At 34.5% G+C, this 19,340-nt stretch overlaps 1 protein-coding gene across 3 annotated transcripts in view; it reads left to right on the top strand.

Moving 5' to 3' along the window:
* Nucleotides 1-19,340, top strand: part of beta'COP (coatomer subunit beta') — a 195,063-nt gene that overhangs the window by 85,147 nt on the left and 90,576 nt on the right. For all 3 annotated transcript variants that reach the window (XM_067128419.1, XM_067128418.1, XM_067128417.1), the window contains exons 10-13: nt 9,330-9,420; nt 10,365-10,483; nt 10,603-10,857; nt 12,210-12,397. In XM_067128419.1, coding sequence (XP_066984520.1) covers nt 9,330-9,420; nt 10,365-10,483; nt 10,603-10,857; nt 12,210-12,397 — 653 coding nt within the window. The remainder of the gene's footprint in view (nt 1-9,329; nt 9,421-10,364; nt 10,484-10,602; nt 10,858-12,209; nt 12,398-19,340) is intronic.

Genomic DNA, 19,340 nt, shown 5'->3' with positions numbered 1-19,340 from the left:
CGTTCAGGTTGATAGAAGCAACCCACTCCTTCCCCTTGCAAGGGGGGGAAAGGAGACCATGACAATAAGACAAACCCAATGCTTGTGATTGCCTTTACGCCATCTGACTCCAAGTTCTTCCTAGCCTACTTTGCATGAACTGATGATTCCTCTTTCATGCAAAGGGACCCAGAAGTTTGACAATTGATCCTGTGTTTCTTACAACTCGATCATTTTGTCAGAGGCAGTTTTCCCTTCCTCGTGGTATCGACCAGGAAGGGAAGACAAGGTGTGGTGAACTCCAGTCAGTTCATAGAGACTCACTCAGATTCCTCCCTCCAACCAGTGAGTCTTCCTTATGTAAAGGATGGACGGTTTGTATATCGTGTCAGAACAAATCACAATTTTTAAAAGTAAATTTTATTTTTCCTAACTATACAAACCCGAGGTCCTTTACATTACATTTCATGCCTACCTCGTGCCACCCCTCAAACTGATACCTGGGCCGAAAGGCAAATTGGAATGTTTACATCTGGGCAGGCGGTACTCCTGCCTCCCGGACGGTAGTTAACAGCCTAACCACCTTGTTTGAAAGTTCAACAGCCATTTCCAGCCTACGCTGAAAGTAATTCCTAATGTAAAGGACCTCAGGTTTGTATAGTTAGGAAAAATACAATTTACTTTTAAAAATTGTGATTTTTTACAAGTATCTTGGAAAAGAGGCCTTGCACAGGGATGGAAATAATCACTTTCAATTTTTGTGGAAAGTACAGTACATTTTTAGAATTTTTTTTTTCCTATACCATGGGCATTTGCATATTATATTCCATAGATTTTTTTTTAATTGGCCAGACTTAAAGTTGGCTGGTTTCGGAGTGTTGTTAATATATATTTAGCCCAGCTTGTAATGATGTAAAGCATTGGCTTTTATACCTAAAGATCTAGAAAGTTTGGAATGTTCAAGTTACCCCATTTTTCCAACAGTTATAACCCCTAATTTTTTTAGATATTGTATCTTGTTTCACAACATTCTTCATTAAGAAAATGGTAATAATCTTTGATCCATTGCAGTAAGTATTTAGAGTGTATGTTGGGCAATAATGACCACCAAAGTGACAGGGAGACTAATGCTGTCTGAAAATGTTGACAAGAAATCTTTTGAAAGAAATATAACTGTTACATATGTGTTGTGTAACTGTAAAACTTTACATTTAAATATTTAATAGATATTTTTGCACAGAAGCTAACATTTAATACATAATATATTTATTGAACATTGAAATAAACAGTGGTAAGATCAAGTCAGATTTCAGTGAGGAATCATAAGATTAACATGGTCTCTTGCTTTTATATAACTTCGGCATTCATTTTTATATATAACTACTTTCTTTTTTCCTGCGTACATTTGCAATTTATATAAATAAATATTTAAAGTATCTATATTTAGGCACTGTTAATTTCATTTTAAACTAAGAACTATGATACTGTAATTGAAATTTCATTCACTTTTTATGAACATGTAGTCAGCGAGTTTGTCTTGACATAAATCTTAAAACATCAGCATCCTTTAAATGGCCTACAAATGAAAGAATTATGTTGCCTTCATGAGTGAACAGGACATTCAGAAGTACAGTTGACTCTCGTTAAACCGGACCCCATTAATCTGGATATTGGATAAGACGAACACCGAAGAGTGTCAGCCGATTTAAAATATGTAATGTTCGACCACGATTTAAGATAATTGCTATGTAATGTTCGACCACGATTTAAGATAATTGCTGTTTATCTGCTTGTCACGTACCATTTTTCTATTTTTTTTTTTTTTTTTTACAAAAGGTAAATAAAAAATGTTTCATTTATATTTATATATTTTATATACACTGTTCTGTATTTATACCATACTAAACTGAAAAGCTTTTAACTTGTAAGCAATTTAACTTTGCACAGTACGTACTGTCATTAAGAAACGCTATTGTCTGGAGTGGTAGGAAGTATTGTAGCCAATCACTGAGGATTAACAGTTTTACCTATCTGCTACCTGACTGGTAGCTACAGTATGATGCTTTGTATGTTTTCTTAGGAAAGAAAAGACATGACCAAGGTAAACTGTATGAAGACAAAAGCTGAGTTACTGAACAGTACCTGTGTTTACATGGCAAATGACATGAGTGAGAGAAACTGAGAGAGAGAAAATGCCAGTTCTCTCTATGCAGCGTAATTCTATCCTCGAGAGAGTAGAGAGAATTTTGTTTTAAAGGTGTCAACGCAGCATTATTAGTAAATCTCTTCTGAAGCAAAAAAAAAATATTTTGTTGCTGAAGAATCTCTGAACCAATAATTTTGCACTCACAGTAATAAGGAATTCATTCTGTTAACCCTTAAACGCCTGTTGGACGTAGCAAACGTCGACTAAAATTGTCTGTTGAATGCCGAGTGGACGTAGCAAACGTCGACTACAAAAAATTTCAACCTTCGGTCAACTTTGACTCGACCGAAATGGTCGAAAAACGCAATTTTAAGCTAAAACTCTTACATTCTAGTAATATTCAATCATGTACCTTCATTTTGCAACAAATTGGAAGTCTTTAGCACAATATTTCGATTTATGGTGAATTTTTGAAAAAACTTTTTCCTTACGTCTGCGCGCGGTAACTTGGCCGAACATCTCAGAAATTCTTTCGTCATGTTGTAATGTTTGCATCGTTTTACATTAGTCGTTACATAAACTTTTATATATGAAAATGTGCGCAATTTCATGTAGAATACAACAGAAAATAGCTCATGGTTGTAGCTTTTATCAGTTTTGAAATATTTTCACATAAATCACGATAACTGCCAAAATTTCAACCTTCAGTCAAATTTAACTCGACCGAAATGGTAAAAAACCGCAATTGTAAGCTAAAACTCTTACATTCTAGTAATATTCAATCGTTTACCTTCATTTTGTAATAAATTGGAAGTCTCTAGCACAATAATTCGATTTATGGTGAATTTAAAAAAAAAAAACATTTTCCTTATGTCTGCGCGGTAACTCGGCCGAACATCTCAAATTCTTTTGTTTCGTTGTCGTAATATTTGCACCGTTTTATATTAGTCGATACATAAAGTGTTATACATGAAAATGTGTGCAATTTCATTTACAATACAACAAAAACTAACTCATGGTTGTAGCTTTTATCAGTTTTTAAATATTTTCATATAAATCACGATAAATAGAAAAAATTCGACTTTCGGTCAACTTTAACTCGACCGAAATGGTCGAAAACTGCAATTGTAAGCTAAAATACTTACAGTCTAGTAATATTCAATCAATTAGCTTCATTTTTCAACAAATTGGAAGTCTCTAGCACAATATTTCGATTTATGGTAAATTTTTGAAAAAACATTTTTTACGTCCAGCTAGCGTTACGAATTCATGCATCATTTTGTGATAATATTTTCTCTGTGTTGCTTTGATCGTTTTAAAATTTGTTATATACCAAAATCATCGCAATTTAGTGTACAATACAACTAAAAAAAACATTAAGTCATCAGCTTTAACCGTTTTGCTTACAGCGCGATTTGTATACAATTATATACGAGTTTTTTTTTTCTGTCATATATTCCAATATTTATATATGATAATGATATATTTTTTCATTTCTGATGGTTGCATACTAAACTTCAGGCAATGACAAAAAAAATGAGCCAAAAATAACTCTTAATCTTAAAAACTAAGCGTGCTGTGATTTTTTGAAAAAAACTTTTTTTCTGCTTCGCCGCTAACTCACCGAACGCCGCCGGCATATGGGAGACGTTTTTGTAAATAGGGCTTCAGCGTTAAAGGGTTAATGTAATCAGTAAAATACATACACTATTAAAAACTACGTATTGTATGCAAAACATACACTGTCATCGTCGGCTTCTCTGAGCAAAATGTTCTTTCTCAGACAGAATACTGCTAAAACCTGATTGGCCGGCTGGTTGCCATGGAGATCTGCTAGCCGGTGACATCCCTCTACAGTTCTGTTCTATCTATAGACATATGTCATGACAGCACTAAGTTTGAACGTTACCACGATCGTGATTATTTGACTGCTGGTGGCAAAAATTGTCAATAATTTGCTTTGTATGATTATTTCCTCATGAAAACAAGAATTCAACAATAATTATAACTTTAATATACTGTGGTGGTATGAAAAATCCCACAACAGTCCGTCATGGTGATGCATCATCACTTGCAAATCATATTCCCGGACTGTCCTCAGATTTACGACTGCAAACTGATGACAACGTCAGTAACAATAAAATACAACCTTCTGTAAGATCAATATGATGAAATGTATTTTATAGTCTTATCATTAAAATTCACAAGTTGAATTACAATTATTTTGATGTATATTTTTGCGTTTTACGGAATGTTTTTGTTGAAAGCAAAATGTTTTAGTGAACTTATGATCTTTATTGTCCCACTATTTTATTACTGATGATCTTAATTATCTCACATTCCTTTAACAGTATATTAATATGAATAATAATAAACAATAATGAATAAATAACTAAAATGAAAAAAACATGAAAAAAGGGGAAAAATTATTTTGCTGCAATAGTGATATTTGGTTATGCTCCTGACCCCACAGTTTTGAAATCCGAAAAATTCCAAAAACTGAAACACATCTGGCCCCGAGGACTTCGGGTAAAGGATCGTGTACCTGTAATCTAAATTTCGTTATTTTACTTTTCATTTTAGACTCTCCACTTCTTTTTACTTAACAATTGTGTTCATGTCTTGGCCTAAGCATCTACATATGCTGCTGAATTCTGTAATTTTTATCAAGTTTTTCATTTTTCATCTTTTACCATGAGCTTTAATTCATATATTTCTGCATTGGTTTATTATTCACACACTTTATAAAAATTATGAAATACAGTATATTTATAGGTATTTATAGGTATATATATAGATATTGCTGGTTAAACCGGACTATTGGCTAAGACAGGACATCCTTGCCTCCCTATTAGTCCATTTTAACGAGGGTCGACTGTACTATTAGCTATATACCTGTGTCTAATTTGAATAAAGATTGATATGGTACAAAAGAAAAAGCTAACACACACACAGGTTATTGCAGTAAAAAACGCCTGCACAAGACCATACAGTGAAATATGCTACATTGAGGTTTGTAATATCAAGGTTTCAGTGTAACCTGAAGTAAACACATAGTTCTGCTGATTTCATCATCATTAATATTTCATATTTTCACTTTATGTAGTTAGGATTGAAATGTTTCTTCCACACTGTATATTTAACAGAAAATTCTTGTCTGGACTTGGCTTCATTTGTATGTTCTTATTATGATTTCATGAGCCTTCCTTCGGGTCTTCCATCCTGCTATTCTGATAGCTGCTGCTCACCTCTTCTTATCACGTCTCTAAACTATGCCAATCTTTGAGTTCTCAGAATTGAATGAGTGATATTTTAAGAGTTGAAGTCAAGAGATGAGTTCAGAAAACTGAAATTCAGCAAATGGTTATGGGGGTTATTTAACCCTTAAACGCCGAGCCTCTACTTACAAAAGTGTCTGCCGTATGCCGGCGGGGTTTGAGAGTTAGCGCCGAAGCGGAAAGAAAGTTTTTTTAAAAAATCACAGCATGCTTAGTTTTTAAGATTAAGAGTTCATTTTTGGCTCCTTTTTTTGTCATTGCCTGAAGTTTAGTATGCAACCATCAGAACTGAAAAAAATATCATTATCATATATAAATATTGGAATATATGACAGCGCAAACAAAAAAATTTCATATATAATTGTATACAAATCGCGCGCTGTGAGCAAAACGGATAAGCTAATGAGTTATTTTTTTTTTCGATGTATACTAAATTGCGATGATTTTGGTATACTGTATAACAAATTGTAAAACGATCAAAGCAATACAGAGAAAATATCACAAAATGATGCATGAATTCGTAACGCGTGGACGTAAAAAAAGTTTTTTTTGAAAATTCACCATAAATCGAAATATTGTGCTAGAGACTTCCCGTTTGTTGCAAAATGAAGGTAAATGATTGGATATTACTAGAATGTAAGAGTTTTAGCTTACAATTGCAGTTTTCGACCATTTCGATCGAGTTAAAAGTTGACCAAAGGTTAAATTTTTTCTATTTATTGTGATTTATATGAAAATATTTCAAAACTGATAAAAGCTACAACCATGAAGTATTTTTTGTTGTATTCTACATGAAATTGCACACATTTTCATGTATAACACTTTATGTAACGGCTAATAGAAAATGGTGCAAAAATTACGACAGAGTAACTAAAGAAATTCTGAGATTTTCAGCAGAGTTAGCGCTCGCAGACATAAGGAAAAAGTTTTCTTTTTAAATTCACCATAAATCGAAATATTGTGCTAGAGACTTCCCGTTTGTTGCAAAATGAAGGTAAATAATTGAATATTACTAGAATGTAAGAGTTTTAGCTTACAATTGCATTTTTCGACCTTTTCAGTTGAGTCAAAGTTGACCGAAGGTTGAAATTTTGGCACTTATCGTGATTTATATGAAAATATTTCAAAACTGATAAAAGCTACAACCATGAGTTATTTTTTGTTGTATTCTACATGAAATTGCACACATTTTCATTTATAAAACTTTATGTAATGGCTAATAGAAAACAGTGCAAAAATTATGACAAAGTGACTAAAGAAATTCTGAGATTTTCAGCAGAGTTAGTGCGTGTGGACGTAAGGAAAAAGTTTTTTTCAAAAATTCACCATAAATCGAAATATTTTGCTAGAGACTTCTCGTTTGTTGCAAATTGAAGGTAAATGATTGAATATTACTAGAATGTAAGAGTTTTAACTTACAATTGCATTTTTTGACCATTTCGGTTGAGTCAAAGTTGACCGAAGGTTGAAATTTTGGCACTTATTGTGATTTATATGAAAATATGTCACAATTGATAAAAGCTACAACCATGAGTTATTTTTTGTTGTATTCTATATGGAATTGCACACATTTCCATACATAAAAATGTATGTAACGGCTAATAGAAAACAGTGCAAAAGTTACAACAAAGTGACTAAAGAATTTCTGAGATTTTCAGCAGAGTTAGCTGATGCTTTCTTTTGGGAAAAGAAAGAAATTCGCGCATGTGCAGCTGGGTCACGCTTGTAAACAAAACAACAGTGTGATGCGAGAACTCCCAGTATCCCTCAAGGCGCGTGATTTAAAATTTTTCGCAAACGAGGCCTATAAGTATTTTTCTGCGAATATTTAAAAAAACTTTTTGTAGTTGACGTATTTTACGTCCGCTCGGCACCCGACAGACAATTTTTGTCGACGTAAAATATGTCCAGTCGGCGTTAAAGGGTTAAGAGTAAGAATAAACTCTGACCAAAATTCACTGCTACTCTTAACCAGTGGCTTGTGAGTGATAGCTTAAGGGGCGCGGTACTACCATGAGGCCCCATTATAAAGTAGATGACCATGGCTACCTTATGATTGGAGGGATTTGCTTAAAATCTTCACCACTTATTAAACAATTAATACTGAAAATACCTGCATAAGGAAATAAAAAAATTCGACCTCTGTTTATAAATTTTGCAATTAAAAAAATATTTGATTTTTCTTAAATAGTATACAGGCAGTAACTGCTTATCGGCGGCATTGGTTAATGGCATTTCAGTTTTACGATGTCGTTAACCGGGTTTTTGGTGCTGGTAAGCGGTTTATTGGCATCAGTAGGTGGTTTACTGGCATAGGTAGGCAGTTTATTGGCATTGGTAGGCAGTTTATCAGCGTCTGTAAGTGATTGTCGGCACTGGCAAGCAGTTTATTGGTGTTGGTAAGCGGTTTATCGGTGCTTACGGCATTGTAAACGCCATTTATTACCATAATTACTGTGATGTTCCGCTTATCGATGATTTTCAGTTATCGTGCTTGGCTGGGAACAGAAACCCTGGCATTAACCAGGGACTGCCTGCACAAAAGAAAAAAGTGGTGAAAAAAAAAATTACATGTTATGTAATAACTATGAAGCTATGATAGTTAGAAATTGGAATTTTGCAGTAAAAGTATTTCTTCATATAAGAAAAACCCCCTGAAATTTACAAGCTAGTTGGATGAAAAGAAATGTGCTCCCTGCTTGATTTCCTCTTGGGTGACTGACATTCGTGACATTTTTGCAAATGGAAACACTTGCCTTTTGTTCCAATTTTTGCCTTTTCACTTCTTATAGTGCTTATAGTTTTATTTACTTCACTTACAATACTTCTCTTCTTTGCTCCTATTTTGACAGAAAAAATTGTACTCAGAAATGCACTAAAAAGCTAGGTGTGGCATATACTTAAGTATTTTTTTATTCGTGAGTAGACACCCTGTATAGACATTTTTTTTTTACCATTTGTCAAAACAAAGTAAATTGACTTGTAAATAAGTTTACAAATTTTGTATACGTGAATGGTGATGAGAAGATTGCTATTCATTTGCATATGTCTGGATTAGACAATTTTTTACATGTGCGACAATTTGTCACTCACAGTGATGAACAATATTGTCAGTAAACCAATCTAAAAATATTTTTCTTGAGCAATAACACTTCAGTATATGTTTATTAAGACATAAAACAGTCCAAAACTATCAGTAACTCAATTTTGATCATTCCTTGAAATTTGGAGAGGGGTGCTTCCCTTAAGCTCTCTTGACTTGAAACATCCTCTGACATTGTCTGAAGAGGGTTTTTGTAAAGCTAGAGTAGAGGAGTTACTCAGTAGTTCTCAGGATTTATGGTTGTTTGTGGAAGAAATTATGATTGCCAGAAAATTGGCAGTAACGAGAGGTTTTTTATTTTTTAAGAATTATGTCAGGTGAAAAAATTTATTTTACAATTAATATCACACTCCATGTTTAAAAGCAACCCTTGAGTGTACAGCTGCCTTGCTTTCTGTCTTTTCTTCCATATCCTCTGGTGTCTGTCCACCAAACTATGCAACATCAAACTTATCTTCCAATTGTCACCCTAGAACATGCTCTTTAAGCCAGCTCTTTCACCCTGGAACATATTCTGTAGACCAGCTCTATCAGCCTAGAACATATTCTGTAGACCAGCTCTGTCACCCTAGAACATATTCTGTAGACCAGCTCTGTCACCCTAGAACATATTCTGTAGACCAGCTCTGTCACCCTAGAACATATTCTGTAGACCAGCTCTGTCACCCTAGAACATAATTCTATAGACCAGCTCTTTCACCCCAGAACATATTCTGTAGGCCAGCTCTATGAATGCCTAGAAATGATTAGGTGGTGTAGGCAAATTGTTTTATAATACTTTGCCCATGAATGCTCAGTAATATTCTTTTCATCTGCCCTCCAGGTACAGTTCTGAGGCAGTTGCTAATGCCAGGGATAACAAGGAGAATGTAACAGAAGATGGCATTGAGGATGCCTTTGATCTTGTTGGTGAGGTAAGTTTTAATGTATCAAGGGTGATGTTTTTACTAGAAAAACCTGCTTTATAGTATATATACCCCATGGTGTGTAAGCGGTAGAACAAAGACCTTATTAGAAAACTTTGGAACACCACAAATGTGAAAGATGGTAGAATGATCATAACAGCATTTAATGCCATCTTGAAAGAATGCTATCCTGTCTTCAAACTGGGTCACACTCATTTGACCAATGGTTATGTGATGGATAACCCACATGACAAAATCCCTGAAAGCAGAGAATGCCGAACGATAGTGGAAGAGGCAAATGTGTGTCTGTTGATTTTCCAATTTTCCACTAACAATGTATATGAAGTATTGGCAACAAATCAAAGTAAATTTTGTCAATCTAGCATTTTCACTTCTTCTATTTATAATTTTTTTATTAATAATTATAAATTGCCCAACAAGGGAAACAGATGGTGAACAAACTGAAAAACCTCTCAGGCAATGGATAATGGTAGTTTAATCAGAACGTGTGTGACACAGCCAGGTTACTCTCTTCTTTATGGCCAACTGTACAGATTAAAACTTATTAATTACTGCTGTTGGATCCAGAGGCCATGAAGACAACTTTTTTGCAACTGTAAAACAAACAGCAGGAGATAGGAATGGTTCGTAGTCAGTCGGTTCAAAAATGGTGCCCATGTTTCTGGTACTTAAACTGAATAACCTAGACATCAAAATTGTGAATTGTAACAACACAAAGTAGTGTCTGGGGTAAGCTGCTGCTGTCTTTTCTTGTTGATGTTACTTCTGTAGTAATATGTTCTTGTAGAATGTTGCCTGTATGTAATTGTGATGAAAGAATGAAAGTTATCATCAGTAATTTCTATTTTGAGAGCATTCTTGTAGAGGCCTGTTTGTAGGTTGGTTCAAAATTTGTTTTTTATGTATTAAGGTGCCTTTATTTTAACCCTTAGGTTCAGGAGATTGTGAAGACTGGCAAGTGGGTTGGAGACTGCTTCATCTATACTAATTCAGTCAATCGCCTTAACTACTATGTTGGTGGAGAAATAGTTACAATAGCACATTTAGACAGGTCAGTTTTTTGTGAGCAGGAATCTAAAAGTTGACTGAAGGATAGTTGAGACATTATTCATTCATAATATATATAAATTTTGGCGATCTGTTGCCCCTAATTTTATTGATATTTTTCAGAACATTATATTTGATAGGCTACATTCCCAAAGAAAACAGATTATATCTTGGAGACAAAGAACTCAACGTTGTCTCATACGAGTTGCTAGTGTCAGTTTTGGAGTACCAGACAGCTGTAATGAGGCGAGATTTTGATACCGCAGACCGTGTTCTTCCTACAATCCCCCCTGCTCATCGCACAAGAGTAGCACATTTTCTAGAAAAGCAGGGATTCAAGAAACAGGCTTTGGCTGTATCCACAGATCCTGAACACAGGTAAAATCTTTTTGCATAAATCCTTCAGTAACTGGGCCCACGAGTTTCTTGTTTGCCCAGAGCCAGAGCCATAATAAGAATTTTAATTACCATGCCATCTATGATGATACTCTTCATGCTGTGATACTCATTATGGTATCACTTTAAAGCAGAGTAATTTTAATTTGTATATAGAAAAAAGTTAAAATATAGCCAAAAAGATAGAAATGATGGGGTTAGTAGATGGAAGAAAATCTCATAGTAATTCAAAAGGTTAACTTTTATCATTTTTGCTTACCAGTATTTATCATTTTTATGGGATTTTTATGTGTTGAGGAACACAAAACATGTATTACATTTTGTATACAAATTTCTTTAGATTGTAGTGTATGAAGGAGAAGCTCCCATGCACATGACTGATGGTTAAGCGAGGGTAACTACTGTTTTGTGAAGGTTATCAGTTTTTCCATTTTGAGGAGTATTCATTTCAAGGATTTATAATAATTCAACTAAGTATTGGATTGTATTTCAGATATTAGGTTAGTAGTTAATATTTCTATATTTTCGTAGTAATTATAAATTCAGAGATGTGTAAATTTTAACGCTTTTGTGAATATTCAGAGAAATTTGTCAAATTATTTTTGATGAGTAATTTTAATTGTATACTGTACTTAGTATGTATCTGAATGTCGTTTACAGTAATCAAACAGCTTAATGTAGATTTTAAAACAAAACTATACAGTATTTAGATTAATAAGTAATCCCAATCACCATTGATGAGGATTACAAAACATTGTTAATGAAGTCTATGCTTTATGCATGTAAAGAATACTTATATTTTTTCTAGGTAAATTTATTTCCATAATTTAGTAATTAGGCAATGAATTTGGATCGGATTTCTTGACCTTCCAGGTTTTTTTATTTTCAACACAAAAAAAGTATCTACAGTTTTTAGGGGTTAGGTTAATCCTTTGTGTACAGTTTGGAAAGGAGAGTAATATTTATGGGCAAGTTTGAATTAAATTTTTGTGTAAACCTCCCTTGCTTGGTTGCCTCTTTTTGTGTAATTTCCTTTGCTTGATTATTAAGTTGGCAAAGTGTTTTTGGAAGTGTTGTGTGAAGCTTCCAAGTTTTATATATTTAGGAAGAATGTTTTGTACTATATTTTCACTGGGGTTGCAGAGCAGTTCTTTTCTTGGGTTGCACAAATAAATGATGTAACACGAAAAACTTCAAGAAATCATGAAGTTGAGGTGCAAATATAAAAATTTTTTAAATATTAGAAATTCTTGAAAATATTTAGTAAAAGCAGCACTGCTTACCAAGTTTATTTTTTAGTAGAGTAGAGGTATATCAGAATGATTTTCCCATAGGTTTGACTTGGCATTGAGCCTTGGCGAGTTGGATGTGTGCCACCAGCTGGCACTTGAAGCAGGATCTGAGCATAAGTGGAGATTAGTGGCTGACCTTGCCCAGCAGCAGGGCGATTTGCAGACAGCTCAAACTTGTTTACTTCGTGCACATGACTACCCTGGTCTACTACTTCAAGCTACATCAACAGGTATATGTGTAGTGTTATATTGTGCCATAAAATCCCATAAGGTTACATTTGAGGTATGTCAAAAAGTATGCTAAATGCAGCATTCTATAGGCCATACATATAGTCCTTTCCATTAGCCATTAGGCAACAAGTTTCATTACTTTACCTATTAACCCTTAAGGGACAGGCTAATTATATAAAATGCACACCCCAGACCGGGCAGACTTTAAGGTTGGCCAATTTAAAAAAAAAACACATCCATGGAAAGAGGAAGATATGCAAATGCACATGGTGTAAGAAAAGAAAATTCTAATAAAATTTTCCCTACCTTCCATGGGAAGTTGAAAGTGACTATTGACAACCCTGTGGGGGGCCTCTTTTTTAAAACTCATAAATTTTGCCAAGTTATACATGTTTTTCTAGTAATGTATTTTATATTGTAAAATCATAATTACAACTCACTCAGTATCATAACAGATAAGAAGTAAAATCAGTAACAAAATCTGAGCATATTTGTTGTAAAATATTTACGTAATTTACTGAGATCGGGAAATGCAGTACCTTTTTTTTGGATTTATACATGTTTTTTCCAATATTTCTTTGCAAAATTACAACTATAACTCACATCACGTCATAAAAGATAAGAACTAAAACCAACAGCAATCCCTGGGTATATTTTTATGAGCAGATAAGTAAAAAGACGTCTTGGCCAGGAGAGGAGCAAGACATTCCCCCTCCAAGTCAAGAACAACACTGAAGTTCCCAAGATGCCCACGATCGATCTGAGCTGAATTCTTTTGTTGCCACAATTCATTTATGGGCCATTGAAGTACAGGCAGTCCCCCTTTATTGGGCGGGGTTCCGTTCTGAGGCTGTGATGATACCCGAAAATCGCTGCTAACAGAAAATCAGCGATTTTTGGCGCTTTTTCAGTGAGTTTTGGTGCTTATTGACACCAAAAAGTGCCAATTTTTGGTTATTGGCGCCTCTGTTAGGTATGTATGGGTGCCAGTACCCAATTATTGGCACTGATAAGTGGAAATCAGCTCTTTTCGGCACTGAAAATTGCCAATTTTTGTCACTAGACAAGCGCTGTAAAACCAGATCGCTGTTAACCAAGCCCGCCGTTAGTCAGGGACTGCCTGTATTGGAAGCTCTTTCCTGCTAGATATAGATAAATTGCACGGCACTTAATATTAATCCTTCTCAGAGGGGATCCAGCCACCACCCAAAACCTGTTTTAGATCCTCTGTTGAGGGGATATGTCCATTAAGGGTTAACTTGTCATTCATTCTCCTAGGGTTCTTTTGTCTAACTGGTGTACACCTATCACCTCGGAACAAATCTTGGAAGAAATTCTGTAGGCCTGTTCAACTACTTGGTTATTATTATTATGATAATAAGGGAGCTGTTGCTCTTTGTGACCTTATGTAGTATATTTGATTCTGTAGGCCTTCTCAACTACTATGTTATTATGATAGTCCTTGAAGGGAGCTTACTGTTCATGGCGTTCCTTATGCACTACAAAGTAGGCTATTTTAAAGATTTTTTGTTCTTTTTGCAGCATCTCATAGACCCAAACTGCATTGCATTACATCATGTACTTTTCATCTGTTGTCTTTGTTAATTTCCCATTCATGCAATTTCCTCAGAATTTTCATGTTTCCAACTCAAATTTTCAAATTTAAGAACTTACTCTACTGGGCAATATTTAGTGATGTGAGGTTTGCTAAATCTTTCAGACGTGTACAGTAAACCCCCAGTATTCGCGGGGGATGCATACCACTTCCCGCGAAAAAAGCTAAAATCCATGAATACTTAAAACCCCTCTAAAAACACTTAGAACTGACTATTTTGATAGTGTAAACACCAGAAAAAAACCTCTAAAGATGCTTATACCCGAGTATTTTAATAGTTTTATCACAAAAAGTGCATTTAATTATGAAAATATGGTAATCAGTGAATATTTCTCAGTGAAAAATATCGCGAATGGGCGAATTTTCCGCGAATAATGGGTAGATACATTCCACAGAGAAATCCGCGAACACGTGAGTCTGCGAATCATGAGAACGCGAATACGGGACGTTTACTGTATTATCATAGAACTCTGAGGCATTAATATTATTAGCTAAGGTACACCCCTGGGTGCGAAAGCAGAATGTAGCAAGGGAAAGCAGTCCAGTATGGACATAGAAACATAGAAGTAAAAAGCAAGTTATGCAAAAAAAATTAACAGAAAAATAGATTGTATAAAACAAATTATGGACTGAGATTCACTGGAACCTACTCAGTTAAGATTGTGAGAAAAGGTTTTCAGTTAGGTTACACAAGAAGATTGTTTATACAGAAATTGGATATTGGGTCAAGTGTGTGACATCTTTGTGCAGTGTAGCATGCTTCCCGTTTCTCCAATGGACAGTAATATAAAGTAATCGAGTATCATTTAATGTGTGCAGTTGAACTGCATCATAAAGTATATTATTGAGAGGACTGAGTCACTGGCTGGGCATGTCTAAAGGATTTGTTTTCAATGAAACTGGAAATGTAACAAGACAGGGTTAAAGAAGTTTGACAGTTCCCCTCATCAAAATTGAGTCTTGCCTACTTAAGAGAGACTGTAAAGAAGAAAAGAACAACTGCAGCAGCAGTATTAGTTCTGCAAATACTGTGCAGGACAAGTCCAGTTTTCTGGTATTCTTTAGTCCAGAAAACCTGCTGTTATGGCAATTTGGTAAAAAATTTCCATTCTAGATTAAACCAGCTGGTCTGGCATCTTTCCATCTGTTGTTATTACATTTTAAAAATGGTTAAAGAGCACCTCCATATTTGTGTGCTGCACTTCCAAATGACATCATGACAACAGTTTTTCACTCGGCTTCATATAACCAGTAAAAAACAGAACTGTATTGGTGCACTACAGTCCATTCGCTTAATAACTGAATTTGAAGGATTAGGATTCAGAAATACTAAGCAATTTACATAGTGCGCATTCAAACATCTCTTTGAAAATGAGCCAGAAGCTATACTATTGTAATATGTAAGCCGTTGTTGATAAATTGAGCTTTTGAGAACTTTAGACAACATTGTCTAATAAACTCAGGAATATTTATGAGCATAATAAAAGCAAAAAATATTTGTAGTATACGTACATTTGTTGAAATTGTCTGAGTGTGCTGTATGATTTAATAGTATCCCTATCATCAGCCAACCATTGGCAAAAATACAGACACTTTACAGTAAACCCCCCATATTCGCATGGGATGTGTACCCCCCCCACGAATAGCTAAAACACACGAATACTTAGAACCCTTCTAAAAACATTTAGAACTGCCTATTTTGATAGTTCAAGCACACAAAAAAACTAAAAATGCTTATACAGGTATTATCCTACTTACGATGGGGTTAGGTTTAAAAAGCCCATCATTTGTTGGAAAAACGTATCTCAAATATAGCCTAGCCTACCCTAGAACCCTAAAAGAGTGCAGAGGTCTGGTTAAACAAATCATTTATAACTAACTAACTACACTAGGGTATTCGGTACCATGTATACATACATGGTAGCCTACCCATTACGGTATAGTAATTGTTAATATCAGCTAATCCTGGAGGTTCATGCAGAGTGACTTATGATAATTCAGTACAAAGAGAAATTGAATAACAAACAAGAATTAGCTTAGCCTACACTGTGGTATATCGTATACATATACTGTAGCCTAGTCTACATTATACTGTACTCTATATTCACATATCGTATTATACAAACATCTACATAACGAATATGCATCTTTTCCGTGGATCTTTTAAAATGTTGTGCCTTAATTCACTGTATCCAATAATATTGCAAATATTCTCATACAGTACAGTAAACCCCTGTATTCGCGGGGGATGCGTACCGCACCCCCCTCCGCGAATAGCTAAAATCCACGAATACTTAAAACCCCTACAAAAACACTTAGAACTGCCTATTTTGATAGTTTAAAGACAAGAAAATCCCTCTAAAAATGCACATACCCAAGTATTTTAATAGTTTTATCACTAAAAGTGCATATAGTCATGAAAATTATATGAAAATACAGTAAATAGTGAATATTTCCCAGTGAAAAATACCACGAATGGGCAAATTTTCCGTGAAAAATGGGTATATACGTTCCACAGAGAAATCCGCAAATACGGGAGTCCACGAATCGTGAGAACGCGAATATGGGAGGTTTACTGTATTGCCTTTGTATTATAAATTGCGATCAGTGTTTTGGTTTGGAAATCAATTACGCAGTAAGTTTATTTATATGGGACAAGGTTATTTTTCATTACACAAAGTGTCTTGAAGCTGAAATATAACTTAAATACACCTCGTTGTGAAATTAAATTATCTATTTTTTTTGTTAATAGATGGCATTGGCCTTTTGGGGGTGTTTATTTTGTGTAAAAAAAATCAAGATTGCGTTCACTATTTTCACTTGATTTCATCATAATACAAGCTTTACGTATTTATCGTTTATTGGCGTAAAGATAGCAGTAATGTGTTCTTTCATGCCCAGTAGTTTTGATTAAAATACTCTCTCCAATTTTAATTACGGTCGAGTTTCATCCATGTTGCCGGTGCACGATAATTTAAAGTCATTAGCAGCTTGAACATTGTTTTCTCAGCTTCAGCTACAACTTGCAGCTTATATTTAGCAGTATATTTCCTTGCCGATCTTTTATCCATACCGAATAAGGGTACAGTGAAAAAATATATCAGTCCTATTCTACTTAACTTCATTTGTACTATAACTGTGGTAATTGTATATTACCGTACGATGGTTGAAATACAAGCAAAACGGCTGCTGTTGTCCAATTTGGTGATAAGCAAAACAACAGTTTCTCGTTCGGTCGTTTATGGCTGTACACATTTACGCAAGAGTATAACGTTACTAACAGTACTTTTATCATTCTCTTTTACTTTTTTAACTGGAAGATGGGATAAAGAGTTGGAGGAAGAGAAGTTGGTGAATTGTAACTTGGTCTCTCTCACTGCCTGATTGTACGCTGCTGCCTGTGCCCACGCAAAATTTAAAAATATTTTGTAAATATTGTTGTATCGTTATTAATTGCTTATCCCATTGCAAAATTGAATTATCATAAGGCGAATTATCGTAGCTTGAGCACTACCTGAGTATTTTAATAATTTTATCACAAAAAGTGCATTTAGTCATGAAAATGAGATGAAAATTTTGTAATTAGTCAATATTTCTCAGTGAAAAATACCGTGAATTGGCGAATTTTCAGCGAATAATGTGCATATATGTTCCATAGAGAAATCCATGAATAGGCGAATCTTGAGATGGGAATAAGGGGAGTTAATTGGTTCTCTAATAATGATGCTTTAGAATACTAATATGTTAGCTAAGAAACAAACAGTATTAAGTATGACATTCATTGTACTCGCGCTATTGTAGAATTTGCACCTTTGTAACCAGTTAGTTAAGACATTTGAAAAAGAAAAATAGTAGGACGACATACCCCCAATAATTAAAAAAATAACTAAATGTAATAGCACATAGGGTACTGTATGATGAAAACTATTTACAATGAATGTCTGTGTATGTGCGTTTGGTGATGTGTGTGTGCTGACTTGATAATTTGAGGCACACTATAATATATCAGCAACCCCTATGTTACATAAACAGTACCAGTACTGAAATATTCATAGGTTTATTGAATTGACTTTGAATACAGTGTATTGAAACAACTTCAAATGTTATTGAAACAGTTTGGATCAAAACGAGTGCTCATTTGCTTTGCTGTTGATGAAGACTATATTATTGTTTTTCTTTTTCTCTCTGAAGAATATTTAAATAACTCTCTGAAGAATATTTAAATAACTCTGTATAACATTATAAGGAAGGAAAGGAAACGTTAAAAATATATTTGTTTTGTGTGGTATGTGTGAGATTGATTCACTGTACAACAGTATGTGCATCTTTATGATAAGTTATGGATGAATACTATGTAATATACATACGTAATGAATACTATGTAATATACCCGGTTGTTGGTGGGGGTTCCATTCCTGACGGCGTGACAATAACTGAAAATCGCCGATAATCAGAAATCGACAAATATCGGCGCTTATTGGCACCAATAAGCTGGGATTAGCACCTCTGTTAGGTGGGTATTGGCGCTGATCTTTAGTTATCAGCACTGAAAATCCAGTTATTGTCACCAAAAATCCAGTTACTGTCATCGCTAGATAAGCGCTGTAAAACTAGATCGCCGATAACCGGGGACTGCCTGTATAATGAAAAAAGTATTTCTGTACTTGATACCAATTGAAAAAGATAGATGCAGTTATGTAAATTGACATGATAGAAATTTAGAACTAAAGCAAGATTTATCAAGCTGCCAATTAGTTGTGCAATATTCTACTGAGTGTGTATTTCCTAAAGAAAATTATGCAATGAGTCTACTTTAGTATTTCTGTTCTGCAAAATGAGATGGGTTACTAACTTGGGTAAATTTGGCCAGTCAGAATTGGTTCTTAGCATAATGTATCTTTGGCATGTAATTTCTTAGATAGTTGTGAAGAACATCTGAGAAATAAATGTACCAGTCAAGCTGCCTCAGGTTCTGTTGGCCTTCGCATACTTACAGATTGGGTTCAACAGCAAGCAGTAGCACATTAGCCTCTTGGCTACGTCTTTGCAATTCGGTCATCCTTACCTTGAATTATGGCTGTTTAACCATGATAGTTACAGGAAGGATATAGAAATCTTGTTAGGAAAAACAAAAACTTGAATAGGAGACTAAATCTTCAATGCATGTATGCATCTAAATCTTCAATGCATGTATGCATGTGTGTGTGTTTTCTGATCTTTTTTTTTTTTTTTGCTTGCTCAGTACACAAGATATAGTACTTACTTTACCTTGGATTTTACATGACTAGTTTTAAAATAATTTATGTAAAATGGTTATATAGTACCGA

The sequence above is a fragment of the Macrobrachium rosenbergii genome, chromosome 26, assembly GCF_040412425.1.
Source record: "Macrobrachium rosenbergii isolate ZJJX-2024 chromosome 26, ASM4041242v1, whole genome shotgun sequence".
Classification (NCBI taxonomy): Eukaryota; Metazoa; Arthropoda; class Malacostraca; order Decapoda; family Palaemonidae; genus Macrobrachium; species Macrobrachium rosenbergii.
The sequence above is the reverse complement of the archived record's forward strand: the minus strand, read 5'-3'. Positions and strand labels throughout refer to the sequence as shown.